Raw genomic sequence first — 22777 nt, 5'->3', positions numbered from 1 at the left:
TCTTCCCTAATTCCAGCCTCCCGGGCCTTAACCTCTTCCTGCCCGCGCCGGGGACCTCGGCGGATCTGACCTGACGCCTCCCTCCCTTGTCCCCATTTCAGTCTCCTGCCACTGTCGAGGGAGGGGGCCGGCCGTGTGCGTGAAGGGCAGGGAAAGGGGATCGCGTTGATTATTTATTTATTTATATTTATAATTTATTAAATTATTTATTTATCAACTTTTCAAAGTACGAGGCGGGCGTCCCTCGGTCCGCCCGGACGGCTGGGAAGGGGGCAGAAGGGGAATTTTTCGCTTTTCCCAACTTGCCAGCCCCACCTCCGCGCCCGCGGCCACCAGCAAAACTAAAGCAATCCCGCTCTGTGCCTCCAGCCCCACGCTGTGTCCCGGAGAGCCGGGTGACCTGGGGCGAGTCATTGCCTTCGCTGAGCCTTTGCATCAGCAAAATAGGACATGGGAGTGGGTGGGGGCGGGGCCGCTGTGTCATTTGCGGGGTGCGGGTCACCGTCCCGGGAGAACGTGGGGGCGCCTCTGCGCTGCGAGTTCCCACTGCTCCTCCCAGGGGCTCAGAGACCAAGAAGTCGCCTGCGGTCTCCCTCCGGGGCGTTCAGGTGCCGCACGTCTGGCACCTTAGTCGCCTCGCTCGCGCTCCGGTCCCATTCGGACTGTGGTCCTAGCCCCTGTCGCATCCCTCGTCCAGGGGCCCCCGTCCCCTCCTCCTCTGTCGCCCGCCCATCTCTATCCTGGGTCTCTGGCTGTCTTCTCCCGGTCCCTTTCCTCCCTGTCACCCGCACGCACAGGCCATAAAAGGAGTCGAGGCAGCGAGCTGGCCCCGCTCCAGGCCGGGGACGCCCCGCTCCCCGCGCGGACCGCTGCGAGGTTCCCGGGCCGGGCGGGTCGAGCCGATCCTCTCCCCGGCGCTGGGTGGGAGACAACCCAAAAAGGCCAGGCGCGGGCTCCTCCTGCAGGAATTCCCAGCGCCGCATACCAGCCGGGGCTGCCCGCTCCCCCTGACTAAATATGGTGCCGAGCGCGGCGCGGCGCGCGGGCGGGGATGGGGACCGGCCGCATCCCGCAGCTGGCCGCCGCCGCCCGCGGGTGGAGGGGACCCTCTGCCCGGGCAGAGCCCAGAGGGGCCGTCCCGCTCCAGGCCCACGTGCGCCCAACTGCTTTAAGCCGGAGGATCTGGGGAAAGGGTTAAAAAAAGTTGGGAAGACCCTTGGCAGGCTCTGTACCTGGCCCACGCCCTGTCCAACAGCCCGGGAACCAATAGGAACCAATATCTCCATTTTTCAGACGAGAAGATCGGGTCCCTACAGGGGACTGCCATGGATTGGGACAGCCAGGGATTGGTGCTGGGGCTTTGTGAAAGGAAGATTCACTTCCAGACAGGGGACTTCCGGGGGAGCACAGGAGAAGGCCAAGGGCAGGAGCTGAGGGTGGACGTCTGGGAGTCAAGCTGCCAGAGCCACTTTCTAGCTGTTTGGCCACGAGCAAGTGAGTTCACCTTGCCAGGCCTCGGTTTCCACACCTGGAAAACGGCAGGACTTCGGCCCTTCCTGTTTGGGGATAAGCAGTCCCTGATGTGAAAGGAGCAGACCTCTGGCCGGGCTCCGGGAAACCAGGTCCAGCTGCACAGACCCTCCAATAGAACTTTCAGACAGCTGTGCAGCTCAGACCCTCCCGGTCCTGGGGACACCCCTCCAACATCAAGTCCACCTGGTTTTCACCCTTGAAAGCATCTGCGCCCAACCCCCACCGGCTCAGAGGCCTGAATCCTACTGCCAAGAGCAGCCCGAGTTCCACGGCTGGGGAAGTTCAGGGTGAAGCTCTTTCGAAAATGACAAATGAGCTGCTTCCCCACATACCTTTTCACATCTACACTGTAAAAGGAGTGGAAATTGTCTTTGCATTAGCAGAGAAAGGGGGAAGACTCAGCCGATCCTCACCTTCCCATCCTGGAAAGAGTCCAGAGCGGCTGGCCCAACCCAGCCTGGCCCCCTCCGAGGAAGGACTGGCATTTCCACCACTGGCCCTAAACAGTGGTATTCCACAGGGCTGCAGCTGATTCCTTGAAGAACTTGTTGGTAACTTTGAGAAGAGAGTAATTAGAAGCAGAGACTTTGAAGCCAATGCTCAGTTTTACTTGCTGTCTCCTGTGGTCCTTAATAAGGACATGACGTAGGTGAGGGTCTGGAGAGGTGAGACACCCAGGGCAAGTAGCTGGGGTAGTTAGCAGTGGGGCAGGGATTCCAAGCACCGCCTGAGTCTGCAGTAAGCACAAGTCTGACTTTTAATACTAAATAAGCACCAGCCAAGCAGCTGCAGGCTGGTTGCTGTACCTGAGTCCATTTTCTCAAAGGAAAAGCAAAGATGAGACCCTGCCTTGGCTAGCTTGCCGTGTTGTGAATATGATGGTGTTGACGCTTTCCATCAACCACTTCATCATGCATGCTCTAGAAGTGCCCAGAGATGGCATGTTCACGTAACGGCCGTTCAGTATGTGCCGGCCCATGCACCACGTTCAGATGCTGGAATCTTCAAAAGTGCATTCTTCTATGAATTAAAGCAGATGCCTGTTTTATTTCTCATGTCTCAAAAGGCCAGTTATTTTAAGATGGAGACAAAAAGCTGCTTTACAAAATGTCACTTTGAGTGCTGTCAAATATTTTTCCGAGGCACGTCTTTTCTGTGAGGGACCATAGAATGCGCATTTCCATGAACTATGGGGGAGAGGAAATCTTTCTCTCAGGATCTTTTTAAAAATAATTTCTTGGGTTGGGGATGTGGCTCAAGCGGTGGCACGCTCAGCTGGCATGCGGGCGGCCCGGGTTCGATCCTCAGTACCACATACAAACAAAGAAGTTGTGTCCGCCGAAAACTAAAAAATAAATATTAAAATGTTTTTTCTCTCTCTCTAAAAAAATAAAAATAATTTCTTGTTACTGTTTTCAAAAAGCCCCCAAAGTGTGATTCCCTCCAATTTTTATTTCTCCCTAAGTTGCTGAGGCTGGCCTCTAACTTGCAATCCTCCCACCTCAAACTCCCGAGCTGCTGGGATTGCAGGTATGCACCACAGCACCCGACCCCTTCTAATTTCTAGTTATCAAAGATAGGTCACCCTAAGCATGATTTACTCCTGTGTGGGCTTCAGGATTTATTTACTTAAAAGGTAAATAGATTTATATACTCAAATAAATACTTAATAGGCCCCAGGTATCATCTCAAGTCCACCTGGCCCAAGATTCCTGACCACAGCACAACTGTGCCCCCTGCACTGCCCAGAGCACTTCCGCTCAGCCAGGCGGCCCCACGCTTCTCCAGGTGTAAGACTGCACTGGGTAGTGACCTGCCACCCTCCTTGTCACCAGTTTCCAACTCTGGCCTCCCAGTAACTGTAGATTCTCTACCACTATCTTAGGAAAGGGTCCCAAGAGTCTCAACAAAAATCATTTTTTACAAAACCAAACATTTTCTTACCATATGATCCAGCCAGTGACGCTTTTTAGGAATTTATCCAAAGGAGTTGAAAACTTATGTCCAACACAAAAACAAAAACAAAAAACCCAACCTGCACATGGATGTTTGTAGCAGCTTTGTTCAAACTGCCCAACCTTGGAAGCAACTACTATGTCCCAAGTGGGGGATGGACAAATAACAGTGGAATACTACTCAAGACTAAAAAGAAATGAGCTTTCAAATCATGAAGCAGAGGGGAACTCATGCAGGGTCCTGGGTGAAAGAAGCCAGACTGAATGTCTCCAGCTAGAGTCTCTGCAAAAGGCAGAGGAAAGCCCAGCACAGAGGGTGTGGGGGGAACTTGCTGTCTAACACTATACTGTGAACACATGTGAGTACACGTTTGTCCAAAACCACAGGACAGACACCAAGTGGTCCCTAACGCAACCATGGACCGTCCACAATGACAGAGATGCGGAGGCTGCTCGTCCCTGGGGGCAGGGAGGAGAGGGCACTTCCTTTCTATTTAGCTGCCATCTGCAACTGCTCTAAACAATATCATCTACTTTTAAGAAGGTAGTTTTCCTTCATTTTCTTTTTTAAAAATCCACGGAGATCATAGTCTATGCCTAACAGTTGTTACAAACGTCACATACCAAGGACCTCTAAAGGCAGATTGTCACAACTCGATCCTTCCTGTGCACTTGGCTTTAGGCTAAAAGAACTCATCAAGGTTACACAGTCACACAGGCTCGTGAGCCACACACAAATGTGTACTCGCACGTAATTATAAAGCGATTCGTTTATTCTATGCAAATACATATGCCAAGCCTGTTCATCATCTTCAAATGCCCTCTGAGCCTGGGGCTCTGGATTTTTGGACTGTCCACGTTTTAAATCTCCACCTCCCTAAATCCCTTCTGTTCCACTTTCCCATTTGATTTTTGTGTAAATCCAACATTTTCCCCCAACTTCTCCCAAGCCCAGGGAACCCACCAGCACTATGGAGCTCTCTCTTTCCTTGAATCCATTTGTGCTCGATTTTCTTTCCCCCAGTGTCTCCCTGCTCAGGCACTGCCTTTTTGAGCTCCTGGATTAAAAACTGACACTATTGAAAAATCTCAAGTATGGAAATTTCTAGGGCAGATTTTTTAACACGAAGTCCTTCTTTTTGGATAATAAAATTCTCAGTGAATGTTTTGTCTTTTCTTTTTCTTTTTTTTTTTTTAAAGAGAGAGTGAGAGAGATAGAGGTAGAGAGAGAGAGAATTTTTTTTTTTTTAATATTTATTTTTTAGTATTTGGCGGACAACATCTTTGTTTGTATGTGGTGCTGAGGATCGAACCCGGGCCGCACGCATGCCAGGCGAGCGCGCTACCGCTTGAGCCACATCCCCAGCCCTTGTCTTTTCTTTTCCAAATATAAATGTTTTCAAACCACCCCTGCCCCCCATTATCATGCTACCCCCCCGAGGGACTGGCACAGGCCCCCCACTGCACCCTGGGAATAGCTGCTGCAGGGTGACAGGGCTGAAGCCCAGGACACAGACCCCAGCCCCTACTCCTGGTTCTCCACCATGAGGACCCCGACAGGCAGCGGGAGAGCCACCAGGTCCTTCTTCTGTTTCTGTGCCCAGCTCTTGACCACACAGCAGCGATACAAACACCCTCTGCACAAAGGTGAGTTGCTTAAAATTTTTTTAATTAAATGATATATTGAAAGTATAAAAGTTGCCCAGGCACAGGAGTTACAGAGTAATGCACACAGAAGGCTACAACACCGGTGACAGTTCTGGTCAGCTTTCATTATGATGGTTTTTCAACAGTATCCAAAATCATCAACTCCAGCATTTTTCCTTAATCTACATGATTGCAATTCCTGAGGTAAACTTAGTGACAACAACTTGGATGTGAACCAAGACTGCTGGGAAAAGTCAGATCTTTATATTCCCACATATGATACAATGGAATTCATAATTGTAATCAGACATTACAGATTTAAAAGTGAAAATGGGCCCTTACAAGACTCTGCATCTACAGATATAATTTTAACCCACAAACAGGGCTCTCAAAATCTTTTTTTTTGGGGGGGGGGGTACCAGGGATTGAACTCAGGGGCACTAGACCACTGAGCCCCATCCCCAGCCCTATTTTGTATTTCATTTAGAGACAGGGTCTCACTGAGTTGCTTAGAACTTTGCTGTTGCTGAGGCTGGCTTTGAACTCAAGATCCTCCTGCCTCAGCCTCCCAAGCCACTGGGATGACAGGCATGAGCCACTGCGCCCAGCTGTCAAAATCTTTTGACTTATAAAATACAGTTTCAAGGGGTTTCATTAGTAGTTTCTGATGGGCTGGGTAGCTCAGTGGTAGAGCACCTGCCTAGAAAGCCTGGGGCCCCGAGCTCCAGCCCAAACACAATAAAATAAAAATGAAAAACAATGGTGATTTGTGTTTAGATAAAAATTTTTAATCTGTAAGGAGTAAATACAATTAACATCATCAAATATAAAAATCAAAGGTTTCTGTCATTTTCAAAGTTAGCACATACCCAGCACCCCAAGGATGGTGACAGCGGCACCAGCCACAGCCCTCAGATTCTCCCGTGGGAAGCACGCGGCTAGACGGTCACGTCCAGGCGCTCTGAGTTCCAGCGCCCCACGACTCTGCACCACGAGCAGGCTACCCTGAGAGCTGTCTTAGTGAAACTCCACACCACGAGACTTCCTTAGCAACGATCAAAGGGGCTTCTGGAGACACACGGACATTCAAAATGACTTCCAGAGCCTGCGCAGGAAGGCGCGCGTCCCTCAGCAGTCTTAACTGCACGACCCGGGCCACGCGGGGCTTCAACAGTGCCTCTAGGGAAAGCTCCTTCTGGTATTTCCCTAAAGCCTGTCACTTCATGTCATTTCACGTTCTTTTTTTAGTTGTAGGTGGACACAATATCTTTGCATTTATTTATTTATTTCATGTGATGCTGAGGATCAAACCCTGTGCCTCACACACATGAGGCAAGGGCTCAGTCACTAAGCCACAACCCCAGCCCCTTATTTTACATTCTTTTTTTTTTTTTAATATATATATTTTTAGGTGTAGATGGACACAACACAATGCCTTTATTTTTATGTGCTGCTGAGGATAGAACCTGGGTCCCGCCCGTGCTAGGTGAGCGCTCTACCACTGAGCCACAAACCCAGCCCCCCTTATTTTACATTCTTAATAAAACAAAATAAACTCTTTGTTTTACTTATAGCATGTTAAAAGAATTATTTCCCCCTCTACCTTTTAATTAAATTTTCCAGCGGAAGCCAAAATGGACTAAGGAAAGAAAAAGTACTTGGTTATCTATTTACAAACTAAACTTTAGGTAGTAATTCAGACATTTAAGCTGAATCATGAGTGGTTTTCTGAAAAATAGGTCCTTTAAGAAAAATCAAACTGTACAGGAAATTAGTTTTGGTTTTAATATTCTTTAAGTCATGAATGAATTTTCCTACAAGTTCACATGATTCCAACTGAAGGAAATTTAATTAATGTGCATGTCAAGGAGCAGAACATGTGGATAACGGCCTAGAACTTTTTTTAGAAGAAGGTACAAAGTTCTAAAAGCCCTTGCGCCTTTTTCATGAACTTCTGGACCTTTAAACTACTTCGTAAAAACCATGCACCTTCTTTCCAGTCACATCCAATAAGCTAGATGACAGAGTTAGCTTTTATTCACAAATGCAGTAAAACATGAGGGGTCAAGTATTTTGCAGAAACTCAAATTTCTACAAAATGGTAACTCTGGAATGATAAATTCGTTACTTAATACACACAATTTTAAGATAAAAGATACTCTGCATCGAAGTGTCATCTCTTCACGGCTTGAGAAAGGGGGACAGCCTCAGTGTTGGTGCCTTCATCCCTCTCCTTTCCTGGTGGTCACCTGGAATGAGCAGAAGCACATGTCAACATGTATCCCAAGCCACAGGGGTGGCCACACCTGCACGTATTTTCCAATGTTGTCATGCACTCTTTGATGAGTTCTGAAGATGGCTTAAGATGATGAAAAAAAAAATCTTTTTTTTTTTTTTTTTGGTATTGGGGCTTGAACCTAGGAATAAGTCAAATCCCCAGCCCCTTTTATTTTTTAATTTTGAGACAGGGCCTTGCTAAGGTTTCCTAGGCTGGCCTGGAACTTGTGAGCCTCAGCTACCCAAGGGGCCGGGATCGCAGGCCTGCACCACTGCACCTACCTTTAAGTGCACTTCTTAAACCTACTGAGGAAGTCAGAAATGTTCAGTCCTCGGGGCTAACTATTCAAAAGTGTTTCTTGCCCCTTTTTTTTTTTTTAAGTGAAGGAGGCAGGCTGGAGGAAACCCCTGCGTGATGAGTTCCAGGCCTCCCTCTTATTTGTAAGGAATGGAATTCACGAGGGAGGAGGACAAGTGGTGGGTCAGCGGCTGAGGGCGCCAGGGCTCTTCCATCAGAAACAAGACCTTCAGACACAAGCGCCTCCCAGCAGCGCCCTCTGGTGGCAAGAAAAACATGGGCACATTCACATCTTCCTACCGAGATTCGAAAACTCCTGGAACCGTGGAAAATGTTTTCAAAAGCCCCAAAACAAGACAAGAAAGCTCCAGGAGGCTTCTGTGACTCCTGCAGTGCTCTGGCCACAGTAAAGGGGGCACTTCTGCCCAGCCCAGCACTGCCACAGCTGACAGAGCCTTTCTTGTGTCAATTCTTTTAAGAAAATACAAATTTAGGCAAGCAATTAGAAAAATGCATAGTAGAGGATAGGAAAGGCAGCAGAATACAACAGACACTAGTATGGCAATATGTAAATCAATGGATGTGTAACTGATGTGATTCTGCAATCTGTATATGGGGTAAAAATGGGAGCTCATAACCCACTTGAATCAAATTGTGAAATATGATATATCAAGAACTATGTAATGTTTTGAACAGCCAACAATAAAAAATTAAAAAAAAAAAAAAAGAAAAAAAAAAGAAAAATGCAGATTTAGTACCAAAAATCCACACTTGGTTTTCAAATCCTTAAGAAGAGGTGACATCTCCCAGAGTTGAATGTCACCAAAGGCTGAGCAGCCTTAGGACTAGGACCTCTCCAGTCTGGATAACAGATGGAGATCTCTCTCTCCCCACATTTGGGCAACTTTGTTGACAGAACAAAATGAACAAGTTCCTTAGAGCACAATGATGTTAGGTCTTCTAGAAAAGTCACGTTCTAGAAAATGGAGTCTGCATTTTTGTATAAAGTCGAGCTGATAAAGGTTTTCTCTAAACATCTTGTCTTTATTCGGAGCAAAAACTTCTTTGCCTGCAAGGTGGCAAGGGTCAGCAGCAGCAGGACAGTGAGCTGCGCTCTCGGAGGGGTTTCCCCCACTCTGAAAGCTCTTATGAGGTGTGCTTCCATCTTGGCAGGCTTTGGGCTTATTTTCAAATGGAAGCAGATTTTGTTTGATGTCTTGTCTTGCATCCGGATGGGCTGGTGCAGTGATAAGGCGTGTGGCTTGCAGAGTGGTCACTTTACTATTTCTGCGACCTCCTCAGTGCTGTCAGGTAAGAGTGACGCAGCTCCAGACGTGCAGGTATGCAGGCTAAGAAAGCGAGTGGACTGCTGAACCGTGTTCCTGAAACATGACGCAACATGTGGCTGACAGTGCTTCAAGTCATTGCACAAAGAAATCACTGTTGTGCCAAGAAAATAATTTGCAAGTCATCATTCTTGTCCACTGGATCAGTGGTCACCCTCACTGCTGGGCTTTCTATGGAGCTTGCCACAGAACAGGCACCCAAAGCTGCTTTACTGCCTTGAAGCCGATTCTACGATACTTTTGGCACTTTGTCTCTTGCCCCTTCTTTCCCTCCGTGTCCATCCCTGTGTGGTGTAAGACAGCAGGAGCTCATCAGTGCCTTCCACCTCTGAACAGAACTTGGTCAGGAAGTACCTGTCACTAGCAGGAATGTTAAGAGGCTGATTATAAGAAGCTTACGAGCCAGAAAGGCTTATTTCTCAAGAGGCTCTCTTTCTTCCCGGGACTAATACAATGTCTTGCGATTGCTGTGTAACAAGTGCTCATGTGTCACCCAGATCCACTGGAACAAACGGATAGAGTCACATATTCCTGGGAAGTGTGTAAACAATTTGTGCTGGTTTTCAACATGCGTACACTGTGACCAGCAATTCTACTTTACGTGCCCACACAGAAGAACTAGTGGTAGGAGTGGGCAGAGCGATGAGCTCTCTACCACGGCTAGAAACTCAGCTAAAATGCAATCCAAAAACGGAGGCTCCACTACTGATGTAACTGAACAACTGAAAGCTCATTTTAACAGCAAGCATTCTGAAAAAAAAGATCAAGTCATTCTAAGAATCCATTATTTGTCAAAATAACCACCATCTACTGTAAAAAAAAAAAAAAAAAAAAAAAATCCTGAAAATGCAAAGGACACATGGCCCATGACTTCTCCATCTGTGTTTCGCTCCTGGACAGAAAAAAATGATAATGTTAGAGTCTGTAAACAAGTCAAAAATAACACCTGGCATTTTGCCAGGGGAATGTTAGAGTCTGTAAACAAGTCTGGATGGTGCCTGGCAAAATGCCAGAGGGAATGGTTTGAGAAGTAACAAAAACAAGCCATTAAGTGTGGAAATTCCTTATTGGTTGACTGATGTATCTAGTTTATGCTAATTAGATAAGCTATGTGGAATGTATAAATACTGCTCCTGTCCTGCAATAAACGGCTCCTACTCCTGCTGTATCAACATACAAAGTTATTCGTCACCCCCCGGTTATTTTGCTGCAGCCAGACAGACTACGGCAGATCCCTTGGTAAAAAAACTACTTTTGCAGTATACAGATCTGCAGTGCTCCAAGGACTATAAATAAAAATCGGGTTTTGCAAAACTTTTGTGTGTGTATATGAATTTACATGTATGTGTGTACACACACACACACACACACACACACATATAAACTTTCCCAGTTATTCCCCTACTCTTTTTAAAATTTTCTTTCCAAAAAGTATTTCTTGAAGGTTGAGTAACATAAGCTCACTGTATTAGACATAAGTGAAATTAAACTACGGCTCAAAAGCTCAGGAAAAACTCCTTCAAGGATACAAATGCACAGGAAGAAAACACACTTATTAAAGCTAAAAGAGGAACCTCAGGAACCTCTTACCCATCGGCCTTCTTCTGTCTGACAAGATTTGGGTTTGAAGGCTGAAGTGAAGACTCTTTCAGAAAGGTGTTTGGGACACCGTCCTTAGTTCCATGCAAGAAATGAGCCAAAATTCCATATAAAAGAGGTCTGTAGCAGGAAGAAAACAAAAAAATCAATTAATTTGACATAAAAGGGACAACTAAAAACATTTATTCTTTAAAAGATAACCTCTGACACCAAAATGGCCAAGTAATTCACTAGGCTTAAAAACAGTTCTATATCTACCCGGTGCAGCCCGAGTTTGCAATAAAACCGGGACGCTGGAAAAAAAAAAAAAACAGTTCTATAAGCAGTGGTGCATGCCTATGATCCCCGTGATTCAGGAGCTGAGGCAGGATTATCATAAGTTCAAGGCCAGCCTCGGCAATTTAGTGAGACCCTTTCTCAAAAACAAAAGGCTGGGGATGTGGTTCAGTGGTAAAGCACCCCTGGGCTCAATCCCCAGTATCAAAAAATAATATTAAGAAAATAGTGTATGATTATTATTTGAGTTGTGAACTATTCATACTCTTAAATTTAAAAGTACCAATTGAAGGAAAATTTAAAACCCAGAGAAAACATGTGAACAACTTAAAATTCATATAAACTGAAATACTATGAATCAATTCATAGGAATTCAGCTTTTAAACTCCAAGTCCATATACCTCCCAGTATCTGACTCTGCCTGATAATAGGACAGCAAATGCCTGTTGAATAAATCAGGGCCCAGAAAACATCACACATCCAGACAGCCAGGGCTCCAATACTGGCTTTGCCACCTGAGGTGGGGAAAGCACAGGCCCAAACGCCACGCACTGAGTGCTTAGGGCTTGCCCGGCACACACGTGGCAGCTGAATTGTTCACCAAACACTCCTACTCCTCTTCATTTTATCCTCCCTTTGTGATGTCATAACCATTATCATCAATTTGTGAATGAGAAATCCACAGCCCAGAGATTAATAAAGTTCATATTTATACCCCAAGTCCCATACTTTTTCTAGAAATATGCCACCCAGGAATTGATATCAGTGCCTTTGCATCAATGAAAGCTGCTCTGTTGACAATACAGAAATGTTTTTAATTGCATCCTTGAAAATACAATGAACTTGACTTATTTTTTTAGATATCCACCTACTTACCAGCTAGTATGGTTCAAAGCATGAACAAGTCCTTTGAAACTGGAACCAAACTGCCCTCCCTGAGAACTGGTCTCAGTTCCCACACAAGGAATAAGATGGAGAGTGACAGTGTCTACCTCCTTGCTTTCTCTCTAGGGGAAGGTCGACTCCCAAGGACTCTCCAGCAGCCCCCTGGGAATGAAGAGCAAGGAGCTGAGGCCTCCTGCCCATCAACAGCTGGCAACCGAGAGCAGACGGGAAGCACACCTCCCAGCCCCAGCAAGCCCAGACGCCGCAGCCTCAGGAGGGAGCCTGAGCTCGACTCTCCAGCTATGCCCATTCCCCACATTCGCTACAGACAATGATAAACATTTGTTTTAAGTCATCAGATTCTGGGCAGTCGCTTAGGCAGCAATAAATAATTGCATATCAAAGCAATTTCTCCATGTTACCAGGAAAGCAGGAAAGGAGGTTTCTCTAAGAGGAGTCCCAACCCTTTCTTAGACAGGCCTCACCTAGCAATTAAAAGATACGTCTCCTATTATTTTAAGCCAGTCTTTCCCCAAGTATTAATTTGTTAAGATGATTGTTAAATGTTTAAATTTTTATATTTTAAATATGGATAAGATTGACAAAAGATTGAAATTTTTTAAAAAAATCAAGTATTCTAACTTGTATATAACTAACACATTTAACTTGCAATTTCATGGATATTAAGAGTCATTTTTTAAAATAAGTTTTAAAAAGATCATTTAAAGTACAGCCTCACATACAATACTGAAAAATCAAACCTCTCAAAACTGGAACTTTCTTCATAAGGTTGGCACACCCTCATTTGGTGGCAGGGTTTGACCTAACATATTATCTATGAAAACTTCTGGACTTTCAAGACCCAGCAGCCCTAAGGGTTTCAGAACTAGCACAGAAGATCTGTACTAAGTGAATAACCCGAGTGCTACGGGGGGATGGCAAACTTGGCAAACGCAAATCACTAAACTCAGCAAAAGTAGAGCTTGAAGAATTTCCCTAAATTTTTGGAAGTAAAGCCGTCACTTACTTCTTAATCCTTTCATCTGCAGCAAGTATATCAAAACTACCAAGAGCCAGGAAGACTGTATCAGGGTTCATTCCCTAGTGCTACGGGCAAACCAAGGTCCTGAACTGGATGCCACCTTACCTCCCGGCCCGCCCCAAGTCACACGTAGACTACTCCAAATTACCACTCCCACCATTTCTACTCTGCCAGTTTTCTATACTTTTCAAAATTTGTCAAAATATATGCTTTCTAAAGTGTTACCCACTGCTTTAACAACTCAGTGTTTAAGTACAGCTATCAAACTATACCCATGAACTCTGGCTTTACAGGATGTGAATACTTATGCCAAAATTGGTCCCTCTGCCAAACAGGTTAGGTAACAATGGCTCTTTGAATTACAGGATTTTTCAGAGCAATTGTCCTAATAAGGTGATCATGAATCTCCAAGAAGGGAAGTGGTATGGTGGCTTCCTGCTCAAAATCTCTTTTGTGGTGACGCTCGTAGGACAACTATTCTGTGGATCACGCTTTGGGCATGGTTGGTTCCCAGACAACACTGCAGAAAACAATGCATACTGCTGTCCCCAGAGCCTACAACAGTGTCTGACACACAATGGGTTCTCAGACACTTTTAAGTGAACCAACAACATCCACTGCGGTATCTGGTGCAATAGCAAAACACTGGAAACAACCTAAATGTCCACAGATAGGAGCAGGTGCCAATCATTTATGGTACACAGAACACTACAAAGTTGTTTAAAACAGAAAGGGGAAACAGTTTTGCCGGGGGAGGGGAAATGGGGGAAGGTGGCCTTCAAAGATACCCTTAATATTTATGTAGTTAAAAAACTCAAAGACAAAGCGTAAGGTTCCAAGCCGGAGGGGAAGGAACTCAGCGTCTGCTGCATGACTCCGCACTGCTCTGTACAGCTGAAATAATTTATAATCTTATTTAGAAAAAAAGATTTATATACTCTGGGATGAAAAACAAGTGGCAAATACACCCCCTGCACAGGCAGGAGAAAGTACAATGGGTAGGCTTAAATATAGCGTAAGTTTGAATGGCTGCAAGGGAGAGAGCCCACGGTGGGCGTCTGGGGAAGTGAGACTGGCTTTCAGGGAGGGCCAAGCTTGTTCCTCTTCAATAGCTGCCTCTCTGTGCTGTCTGCATTCTTTCTCAACAACAATTACTACTTTCACGGTCACTTAAAACATTCTGACCCCCTGCTGAAGAGGTCTGTCCTGACCCCTCCAGCCACTGCTCAGCCTCCGGGAGCCTGTGGCAGTTCACAGAAGTGTCTGACCTTAAGAGGGGCAGGCAGGCAAGCGCGTCACCTCCTCCTGTCTCATGCCCATGGGGCCCTTCCATCAGAGCAGCAGACCTCCCAGCACAGGACTGAGCGGGGTCTGGATGCTCGCGGGAATGCGAATGTGGAGTGCGAGCTGGAGACGTGACTGCGAGGTCCGGGTGTGCACTAGCCCCAGCTACACTTATTTGGGTCAAATTCTAGATTCAGAATATGGCGTAATGGAATTATCTTCTTTCTAGTCAGCCTAATGTTGCTGCTAAAGCCTTCTACAGTCATTTACTGCCCACATGAGGACTTTAAGAAAATATACATCAATGGAACTGAGCTAAAAAGGTTTTTTTCCTCTTTTTCAAAGCAACCCTGATTTTATATAGTTAGTAATTATCTGGGTAATGGAGGTTCAGTGCAGTAAGCATTTTATTGTGTATTCATGTGTGTAGAGAACATGGTGACAGGGGCTGGGTGGTGGCACTTGCCTGGCATGTGTGAGGCAATGGGTTCGATTCTCAGCACCACATATCAATAAATTAATATAATAAAGGCCCATCAACATCTAAAAAGTATATTAAAAAAAAAGAGAGAGAACACAGTGACATACCATGACAAATAGAAATGAATGTCACATATCCTTTTTTCTTAAAGATTCCTGTCCAGTAGATGAACTATAAACAGTTAAGTCTAAGAAAAAAATGAGACACATGTATAACAAAAGTACAAATCAAATCTTAAACACAGAAACCTGGAAAGAAGAGGAAGAAAAAATGTCAAAAAGAAGTTAACACCTGAACAGGGCCAGGGTGACAAAGGACACTCCCACAGGAAGTGAGACGAACAAGGAAGTGACCCTGGCTGCGAGGCTAAGGGACAGTTGGTGCAAAGGCAGAGAAGCCTGGGGTTACAAGGTGTCCTCTGGGGACAACGCACAGTGAGGTGTGAGCCAATCCCACCAGAGACAGGTGGGAAGACGCTGGGCAGAGGCGCTGGGGCTTCGTCACATCCTCAAGGTTGTTTTTAAACAATGCAACAACTCTGTTAAAAGACAGTGGCAGGTAAAACAAGGTGGAAAAGAAGGTGACTGGAGATTAAAAAAAAAACTAGTCAGAGGGTTCCTGAGCAGAGGGGTGCAGGACGAGAGCGGACAGGGGACGCAGCAGGGGCAGAAGCAGTGGGATCTGCGGAGGGACCGGTAGAGAACAGAAAGAGCCGCACCTCGCACCTCGAGAGACTCTGAGTTAAGACCTGAGCAGCTGCAGCAGGCTCCCATTGGGGCGGGGAGCTGAGGAGATAAGAATAACCCATTTGGTTTCCGGACATGCCAGCAGAAACCCGGCCTACCACTAGGGTTCAAAGCAGGCAGCAGCAGGCAGCCTCGCTGGAGCCTCCAGAGGCCACAGAAGAGGAGGTGGAGGACAAGGAGAAGGGAAAGCAGAGGGCAGACTTGGGGTCGGGCGGAGGTGAAAGGAGCCCTAAAGAGTCAACAAAGAAACTGAGAGCACTATGAGGAAGCCCTGGAAACTAAGACATAAAGAGTCTTAGAAACAAATGACAAAAAGCATTTTAAGACAAGCCAATATTACAAAACACTGCAGAAACTCAAGTGAAGTTGAGCTTCTCAAATCAGAAATCCACAGACGCCACTCTTGGCCCGCATGCCTCAACTCAGAGTAGAGGGCCGGGCACACATTATCAGGGGCACCGACTGCACGAATTCAGCTGGCACGTATGTCAAACGCTTCGCGGTAACCAAACCCCATCACACCAGGAGGGAGAACTGAAAGCTCAATGAATTTTCAGAAAGAGAAGGAAAGGTGCTGGGGCAGGCTGCTTGGAGTGCGAGGGCCTGGCCTGCCAGCCACAGCCCTCTTCAGCCCACCCAGGGACCCTCTGGAAAGAACCACCACCAGAAAGTGCCGCCCACTCCCACCAGGTGGCGTCAACCCGAGGACAGAACTTGAGATGCAGAGCGGGCGAGAGGGAGAGCAAGTGAAAGTGGCCCTGAGAAGAGGGCTGGGGCGGGGGTCAGCGCAGCCCATGTCCAGCATGCACATTCAGGCCCTGGGGTCCAGGCCCAGCACCACCGGAAAAAAAAAAAAAAAATAGTAGAGACGCTCAGTCCTCTGACGCCACAGGAATTTTCACGAACAGAGCGGACCTTCTCGCTGCTGCTCACCAGATCTGGGTAAGACCTGCTGAATTAAAGAGAAACCACGGCCCCCTGCGCCAGGAGGACTCCTGCAACAGGAGCTAAAAGCCCACATTAAAGAAGCTTCTTACATTTTGCTGTCCTTTGACTCTTCAAAGGCATTTAGTTCACGGACGAGAAACTGTCTGTCCAGTGGAACTGCAGGTTGACCAGATTCTGGAGGGGAAAAATTCATTAAAACACCGAGTCTGTTAATCTAAAAACAAATGTGATTTTGATAACAACCAAACTTACCAGATACACATACGTTTTTCAGATTTGGGAAGATTAATGACAGAACAAAACAGGGTAGATCCAACTGCAACCGACTTTATGACTTTGAAAAATTCATTCTGTTAATGCAAAACGTAATGCAGTTTAACCTAAGTTTTTAAATCCCCAATTCTGGGTTGAAAATACTTCAATCAGTTTCCTGAGAAGCCAGTGCAGCATTACTCAGCCATAAAGAAGAATGACTTTAAGACATTTGCCAGTAAATGGATAGATCTGGAGACTATCATGCTAAGTAAAATAAGACAATCCCCCAAACCAAAGGTGAAATGTTTTTGCTAATATGTGGAAGCGAACCCACAATAAGGGGGAGAGGGAAATAATAGATGTTGATTAGATAAAGTTGATTAGATAAAGGGGAATGACGGGAGGGCTGGGGGTATAGCTCAGTTGGTAGAGTGCTTGCCTCCCATGCACAAGGCTATGGGTTCAATCCCCAGCACCACCAAAATATAAACACATAACTACTAATAACTCAATTTTGAAAAAATATATCCATTTGGCATCAGTAATTCTAAAAGTAAAACTGGACTTGATATCAAGTGCCGGCAGGGACACCGGCAACTGGAACTCTCGTACTTCCCTGGTGGGAAAGTAAAATGGCGTAGTCACTTTGGAAAACAGCTGGCCCCTTTTCCTATAAAGGTCTGTGAACATTTACCACACAACCCAGCAATGCTACTCCTAGCTATTTACCCAAGAGAATGAATATTCATGTTCACATAAAAACTCGTAAGTAAATGTTTACAGGGGCTTGATTCATAACTGCCCCAAACTAGAGACCACCTAACTGCCTAACCACTGAAACAGGTGAACTGGCAGGGCCACACTATTTCCCTGGGGATAATGCCACTTGCAGGGGACAGCCAGAATGGCTGAACCTCAGGTGCAGTATGCAAGCAACGGGAAGCAGAGTCAAAAGGCTTTACCAACATGCTCCATGCAGGATACTCCGGAAAAGAAGACCCCAGAACAGAAAAACTTAGTGTCAGGGCGGGGCTGAGTGACAAGGCTGGCCACAGATGGGTGCCAGAAAATCTCCTGAGGTGATGGAAATGTTCTGTGTCTCGACTGTGACTGTGGTGGTAGTTACACGATTGAACATGTTTGACAAAATCCATAGAACTGTACACTAAAAAAGGTAATTTTTTTTGTATGTAAATTTTACACTTTTTTTTAAAGCCAAAACATTTAATATGAAATTTGGTTACCTCACTGAATTTCATTCTAGGGAAGCCAAAATCCAAGATAACTAGCTGATGTCACTGGCATCATATAGCCATCTATAACAAACTGAGGGATGCAGAAATGTATGCTTAATATTAAAGGATCTGTAATGGAAAGTTCTAGCTAGTATTTTCTCCTGTACTATGTTAAACCTTATAAAAATTTGTTTGATGGGCTGAGGATGTGGCTCAAGTAGTAGCAAGCTTGCCTGGCATGCATGAGGCCCTGGGTTCGATCCTCAGCACCACATAAAAATAAAATAAAGATATTGTGTCCACCTAAAAGCTAAAAAATAAATATTTTTTAAAAGTTTTTGTTTGAGCTGTGAAAAGAGCACATATGATTTTTCTGATCCAATCACCCAGATGACACTGCTTGGTAATGAAACTGGACTTCTAGGATAAATTGGGAAAGGGAGGCACAGATTCTGCCTCAAATGATAAACCATGACCACTTACCTGCTGTGAGGACCGATGCCGTATACTTATATTTGTTGAATTCCAAATACTCCCGAATTAATTCGTTAATTAGAAGGTTTTCATGAGACAACGTTGGTCGGGGTTCATGATCATCATCTAGGGCACTGAAAACTTCAGCTCGGATCCTTGCTTTTAAATGCCCTAGTACCCCCCTTTTTTCCAAAGTGTCCTTTAAAACTGTTAAATATAAAATATTAATGCTTCAGTTATAAATTTTGTCACTGTTGGGTATGTTCTCAAGAAAAATGTTGAAAAGGTAAATAGTACAAATGCAGCCCTTGAGCTAAACAAAGTAACAAAGTGGTCAATGACATTGACTATCACAAACCATGCTTATAAAAAAAACAAACAAAAACAAAAACAAAGTTTCCAAGTTATGATTTACTCTGAATACAGTTGAAGGAATTCAGTTTTATCCCTATAGCATCTTTGCGGTCAGGGGCTGTAGTCTGAGACATACTCCGAGACTACAAACGGGAAAATATGGGGGGATTAGAAGTATAGTTAGCTTACCAGGACTTAGCCTACCTCCCCCATCTCTCCTATGTCCAAGAGTGTTTGTCACTGTAAATGGATTCTGGGCTTCTCCAACAGACTCCAGTTCAGAAAGGTGATTAAAGAAAACTAGCCGCCATAAAGAAAGGAATGTATCATGTTTTTTGTATAAAAGCCTTTGATACCCTTAGGAAATGGCCCAGTCTGAATGAAACGGTTTTGGGGGCTTTTTTGTTTTGTTTTTTTCTAATGACAGTTATGAGTGCTTAAAAAAGATAAAAGGGCCCGCAGTGATGGCCCACTCCTGTAGATCAATCGTAAATTCAAAGCCAGCCTAAGCAAAAGCAAGGCACCAAACAACTCAGTGAGACTCTGTCTCTAAATAAAATTCAAACTAGGGCTGGGGATGTGGCTCAGTGGGCAAGTACCCCCGAGTTCAGTCCCTGGCACCCCCCAAAAACAAAAGAAAGCAACAATGAAGGTGCTTGTTCCCGAGGTGGCCTGAATTCTATACAGGCAAGACACGAGGTATGCAAAAACAAAAAAACAAAAAAACAAAGAACCACAGAAAAAGAACAAGACACCCCTCCCTCCCAAAAAAGATAAAACGTCCATAAAATTTAAGATATTTGGCAAACAAGATTTCATGGACTTTCTTGTGGACACAAAGTACATTCAGAATTGGGGAAAACAGGGTAAATGGGCCCCTCTTCAAGTCACTGTAGGACACTCCTAGTCCCCAAAGAGTAAATCGCCTTCTGGGTTCCATATCATTTTCTCTTCTCCTCATTGTTATGCCTAGAACACTGCACCATAAAAACGCCATCAGAAAGAGGTTGTTGACCTGGCTGATCCCCCATGGAATACCTAAATTCTCTGAAACTGCACACGACATTAGGTGTGATGTGTATTTCTCCAAGGAGGGAGCCCACAGATCCAGTGCAGTTTGTTCTGATGTGACAGTTGCATGCCTCTTTTATGACTGTTCCCCAGCACAGTGTCCCCAATATACATTCACATCGCGGATGTGGGAATCATATTCCCAAAGTCATGCAGCTTCCTATTCTCCACCTCTCTACCAACGACTGGTTATCAGGCCCTGTGTTTTCTGAAAAACCAGAACTGGTTGGACTCATTAGCAGGTTTATTGCCCGGTGATGAAGACCTGGCATCGTGGTGCGTCTAATCTGGGTTCCCACACTGTCTCTTCCTCGGTAAATGACTTCGGGCACTTCCCCTGTTAACAGCTCAGTTTCCCAGTCCAGGCCATGGGTACAGGTGTTACAGGGCATGGATCAGACAACACACAGGCCGTGGGGAGTGCTTCATACCCAGCGCAGGCGCTGACAAGTACAATCACTAACACTTGTCGGAACGTCTGCTTCGAAGTTAACGGCATAAAATGTTCTTAATGACATGCACAGAACTACTACAGAAGTACTTCGGGGAACTTTTCCGAATGGCCACACCAGGAAACTCTGACCCCGGTTTCTCCTGGTGGACAGGAGGACCTCCTGCACAGGCTGCTGCCGGGACTCCTGAGCAAACCTAGCCAACCGTTCAGGACCGAGCTCCTACCAACGACGGCTGTGCGTGCAGCAATGATGACTGCCCAGTGGTCACGACCCTGCATCCCGGGGCAGCTCGGGTGCAAAGCCCGCCCGGGCCTTCCTCTCCCCAGCCCCGGCGGGGTCCAGAAAGACGCGCCAGAGGCCCAGGGTGCAGGCCGGGAGCAAGCACAGGGGCCCGCGGGTTCTGGGCTCTGGCTCCAGCTCGACGCCGCTGGACCTCCGCGTCCCTCCCAGAGCCCGCGCGCCGCGGCCGCCACCCCTGCCGGGCGCTCCCGCAGACCCTGATACCGCAGAACGAGCCCCGCAAAGGCCCAGCCTGTGTTCCTTCCGGCCCGTGCTCTTCACCGGTGGAAGTCGCGATGCTTACCACCCAGCAAGCCGCCCTGCTGGTACTCACCAGTCTTCAGCTCGGCGACAGTCGCCATTTTCAACGGCCGCCGGGGCCGCGCCGCGAAAGCGCGCATGCGCAGTTCCGCCCTCCCGCCCCCGGCGTGGTCTACAGCCAATAAGCGCACAGCCCAGTCCCGCCCTTCTCTGTTTATGCTCTCCGGGATTGGGTGAGTGGCGAAAGTCCACGAGAGACTCCACCAATCAGCGAGCGCACTAGGCGGGTCCTGCTCCGGGAGGAGGGAGGTGGGAGGAGCCGGGACAGAGACAGTTCAAGCGTTTACCGGTGGGTGCTGCTGGCCCCTTGGTGCTTGACTGCAGCCTGCGGAGCCGCTCGTCGTCCGCCCGCTGCTCATCTCTGCCGCTTTGCGTACTAACTGCTAATGGTTACCACCGTTCAGCCGGTGGCCCTCAAAGTGAGCAGGCCTCGGTACCATTTAGAAGACTGGTTAAGAGAGACGTCCGGGTCCCAGCCTCGGAGCTTCTCAGTGAAACTGAGGCGCCGACTGGGGCTTTGCCTTTCTATCAAGTTCCCAGGTGACGCCGATGCTGCTGGTCTGGGAAATCACACGTTGAGAACCACTGTGTTAAGCACCGGCTAGGAGCCTGACGTTCGGCCAAGTCCTTCCCATACCTTAGCTCCGTGATTTCCCTGTAAGATCCCCGGCAGATGGTGGCGGTGACATCTGAATCCAGGCCTCTTTCTCTTCAAAGCCGACCGACCGTCTTCCACTAGCATTTAATACTGCGCAGTGCACATATGGAATCCAAGAGCTGTTTGTGGAAATAACTGATGAAGGAATAGGCTCTCAGATTCCTAGAAAAGGAACATGGGAATGAAGTGTCCCAAACTGAGTGTGAGGTTGCATGATTCCAATTGCATCACCAGGGAGATGGAAAGCCTTGGTTATACAAGTGACGTGGATTGACCTGGGTTCTAGAACTGTACTCTTTAAAATGCTGGCCGGAAATATCAAGAATATAAGTAATAATAAATGTTGGTGAGGATGTCGGGAAAGGGTACGGCACATACACAGTTGATGGGACTGCAAATTGGTGCAACCACTCTGGAAAGTAGTATGGAGTTCCTCAAAAAAACTAGGAATGGAACAAGCCTTTGACCCAGCTATCCCACTCCTTGGTGTATATCCAAAGGATTTAAAATCAACATATTACAGTGACACAGCCATGTCAACGTTTATGGCACCTCAATTACAATTGATAAGCTATGGAACCAACCTAAGTGCCCTTCAAGAGATGAGTAGATAAAGCAAATGTGGTCTACGTACACAATGCAGCATTATTCAGCCATAAAGAAGAATGACTTTAAGACATTTCCTAGTAAATGGATAGATCTGGAGACTATCATGCTTAGTAGAATCAGACAATCCCCCAAACCAGAGGTGAAATGTTTTTGCTAATATGTGAAAGCGAACCCACAATAAGGGGGGAGAGGGAAATAATAGATGTTCAGTTGATTAGACAAAGGGGAATGATGGGAGGGCTGGGGTTTAGCTCAGTTGGTAGAGTGCTTGCCTCACATGCACAAGGCTATGGGTTCAATCCCCAGCCCCACCAAAAAAATAAAAATTAAAAAAAAAAAGGTGGCAGAGCAATGATGGGAAGGAAGGGAAGAACAGAAAAGGAAAGACAGTGGAACAAACCTGACATAATTTTCCTATGTACATATGAATACACCAGGTGAATCCCATCACCATGTACAACCAGAAGAATGGGGTCCTAATTAGATTAAGATATTTTCATGTTTGTATAATTATATTAAAATGAATTCTACTGTCATGTATAACTAAAAAAAAAAACAATAAAAAATAAATAAGATGCCAGACAGCCCAATAATAGATATTCTGGACCCCATTGTGCTCAGCACATTGTCAAAGATACAAGGTAACAAGTAGAAGACATTGAAGATTATTCTTTGAAGTTTTTGTTTCAAAAAATACATATTTTATACATATATTTGGATCCTGAGGTTGTCTTTCTTTTTAAAAAATT

At 46.1% G+C, this 22777-nt stretch overlaps 1 protein-coding gene across 3 annotated transcripts; it reads right to left on the bottom strand.

Annotated features, from left to right (window-relative positions):
• Nucleotides 1–5136: 5136 nt before the first annotated feature.
• Nucleotides 5137–20871, bottom strand: Cep20 (centrosomal protein 20). Of its 3 annotated transcripts, XM_046437781.2 has the most exons (5): nt 20775–20871; nt 18291–18488; nt 16407–16491; nt 10647–10775; nt 5137–7384 (listed from the first exon to the last, which is right to left on the bottom strand). In XM_046437781.2, the coding sequence occupies exons 1-5, from the start codon at nt 20839–20841 to the stop codon at nt 7381–7383; spliced, it is 483 nt and encodes a 160-aa protein (XP_046293737.1). In that variant the 5' UTR covers nt 20842–20871; the 3' UTR covers nt 5137–7380. The 3 variants fall into 3 exon arrangements, 2 of the variants coding, with proteins under 2 accessions (XP_046293737.1, XP_046293810.1); XR_009226105.1 differs by lacking the exon at nt 16407–16491; XM_046437854.1 differs by lacking the exons at nt 5137–7384; nt 10647–10775 and having other exon boundaries at nt 16403–16491.
• Between the last annotated feature and the right edge of the window lie 1906 nt (nt 20872–22777).

Source organism: Marmota monax, unplaced genomic scaffold (genome assembly GCF_021218885.2).
Source record: "Marmota monax isolate L192 unplaced genomic scaffold, Marmota_monax_Labrador192_F-V1.1 WCK01_AAM20220418_F8-fsc00035, whole genome shotgun sequence".
Lineage (NCBI taxonomy): Eukaryota > Metazoa > Chordata > Mammalia > Rodentia > Sciuridae > Marmota > Marmota monax.
The sequence above is the reverse complement of the archived record's forward strand: the minus strand, read 5'-3'. Positions and strand labels throughout refer to the sequence as shown.

Excerpts from the sequence above, each read along its gene's own strand:
- Cep20 (XM_046437781.2), bottom strand. The coding sequence starts at position 20,841 with ATGCGCGCTTTCGCGGCGCGGCCCCGGCGGCCGTTGAAAATGGCGACT. Across the intron at positions 16,492-18,290 it reads GGCATCGGTCCTCACAGCAG|AATCTGGTCAACCTGCAGTT; the intron begins GTAAGTGGTCAT and ends TTTCCCCTCCAG. Across the intron at positions 10,776-16,406 it reads GAGTCAAAGGACAGCAAAAT|ACCTCTTTTATATGGAATTT; the intron begins GTAAGAAGCTTC and ends TTCCTGCTACAG.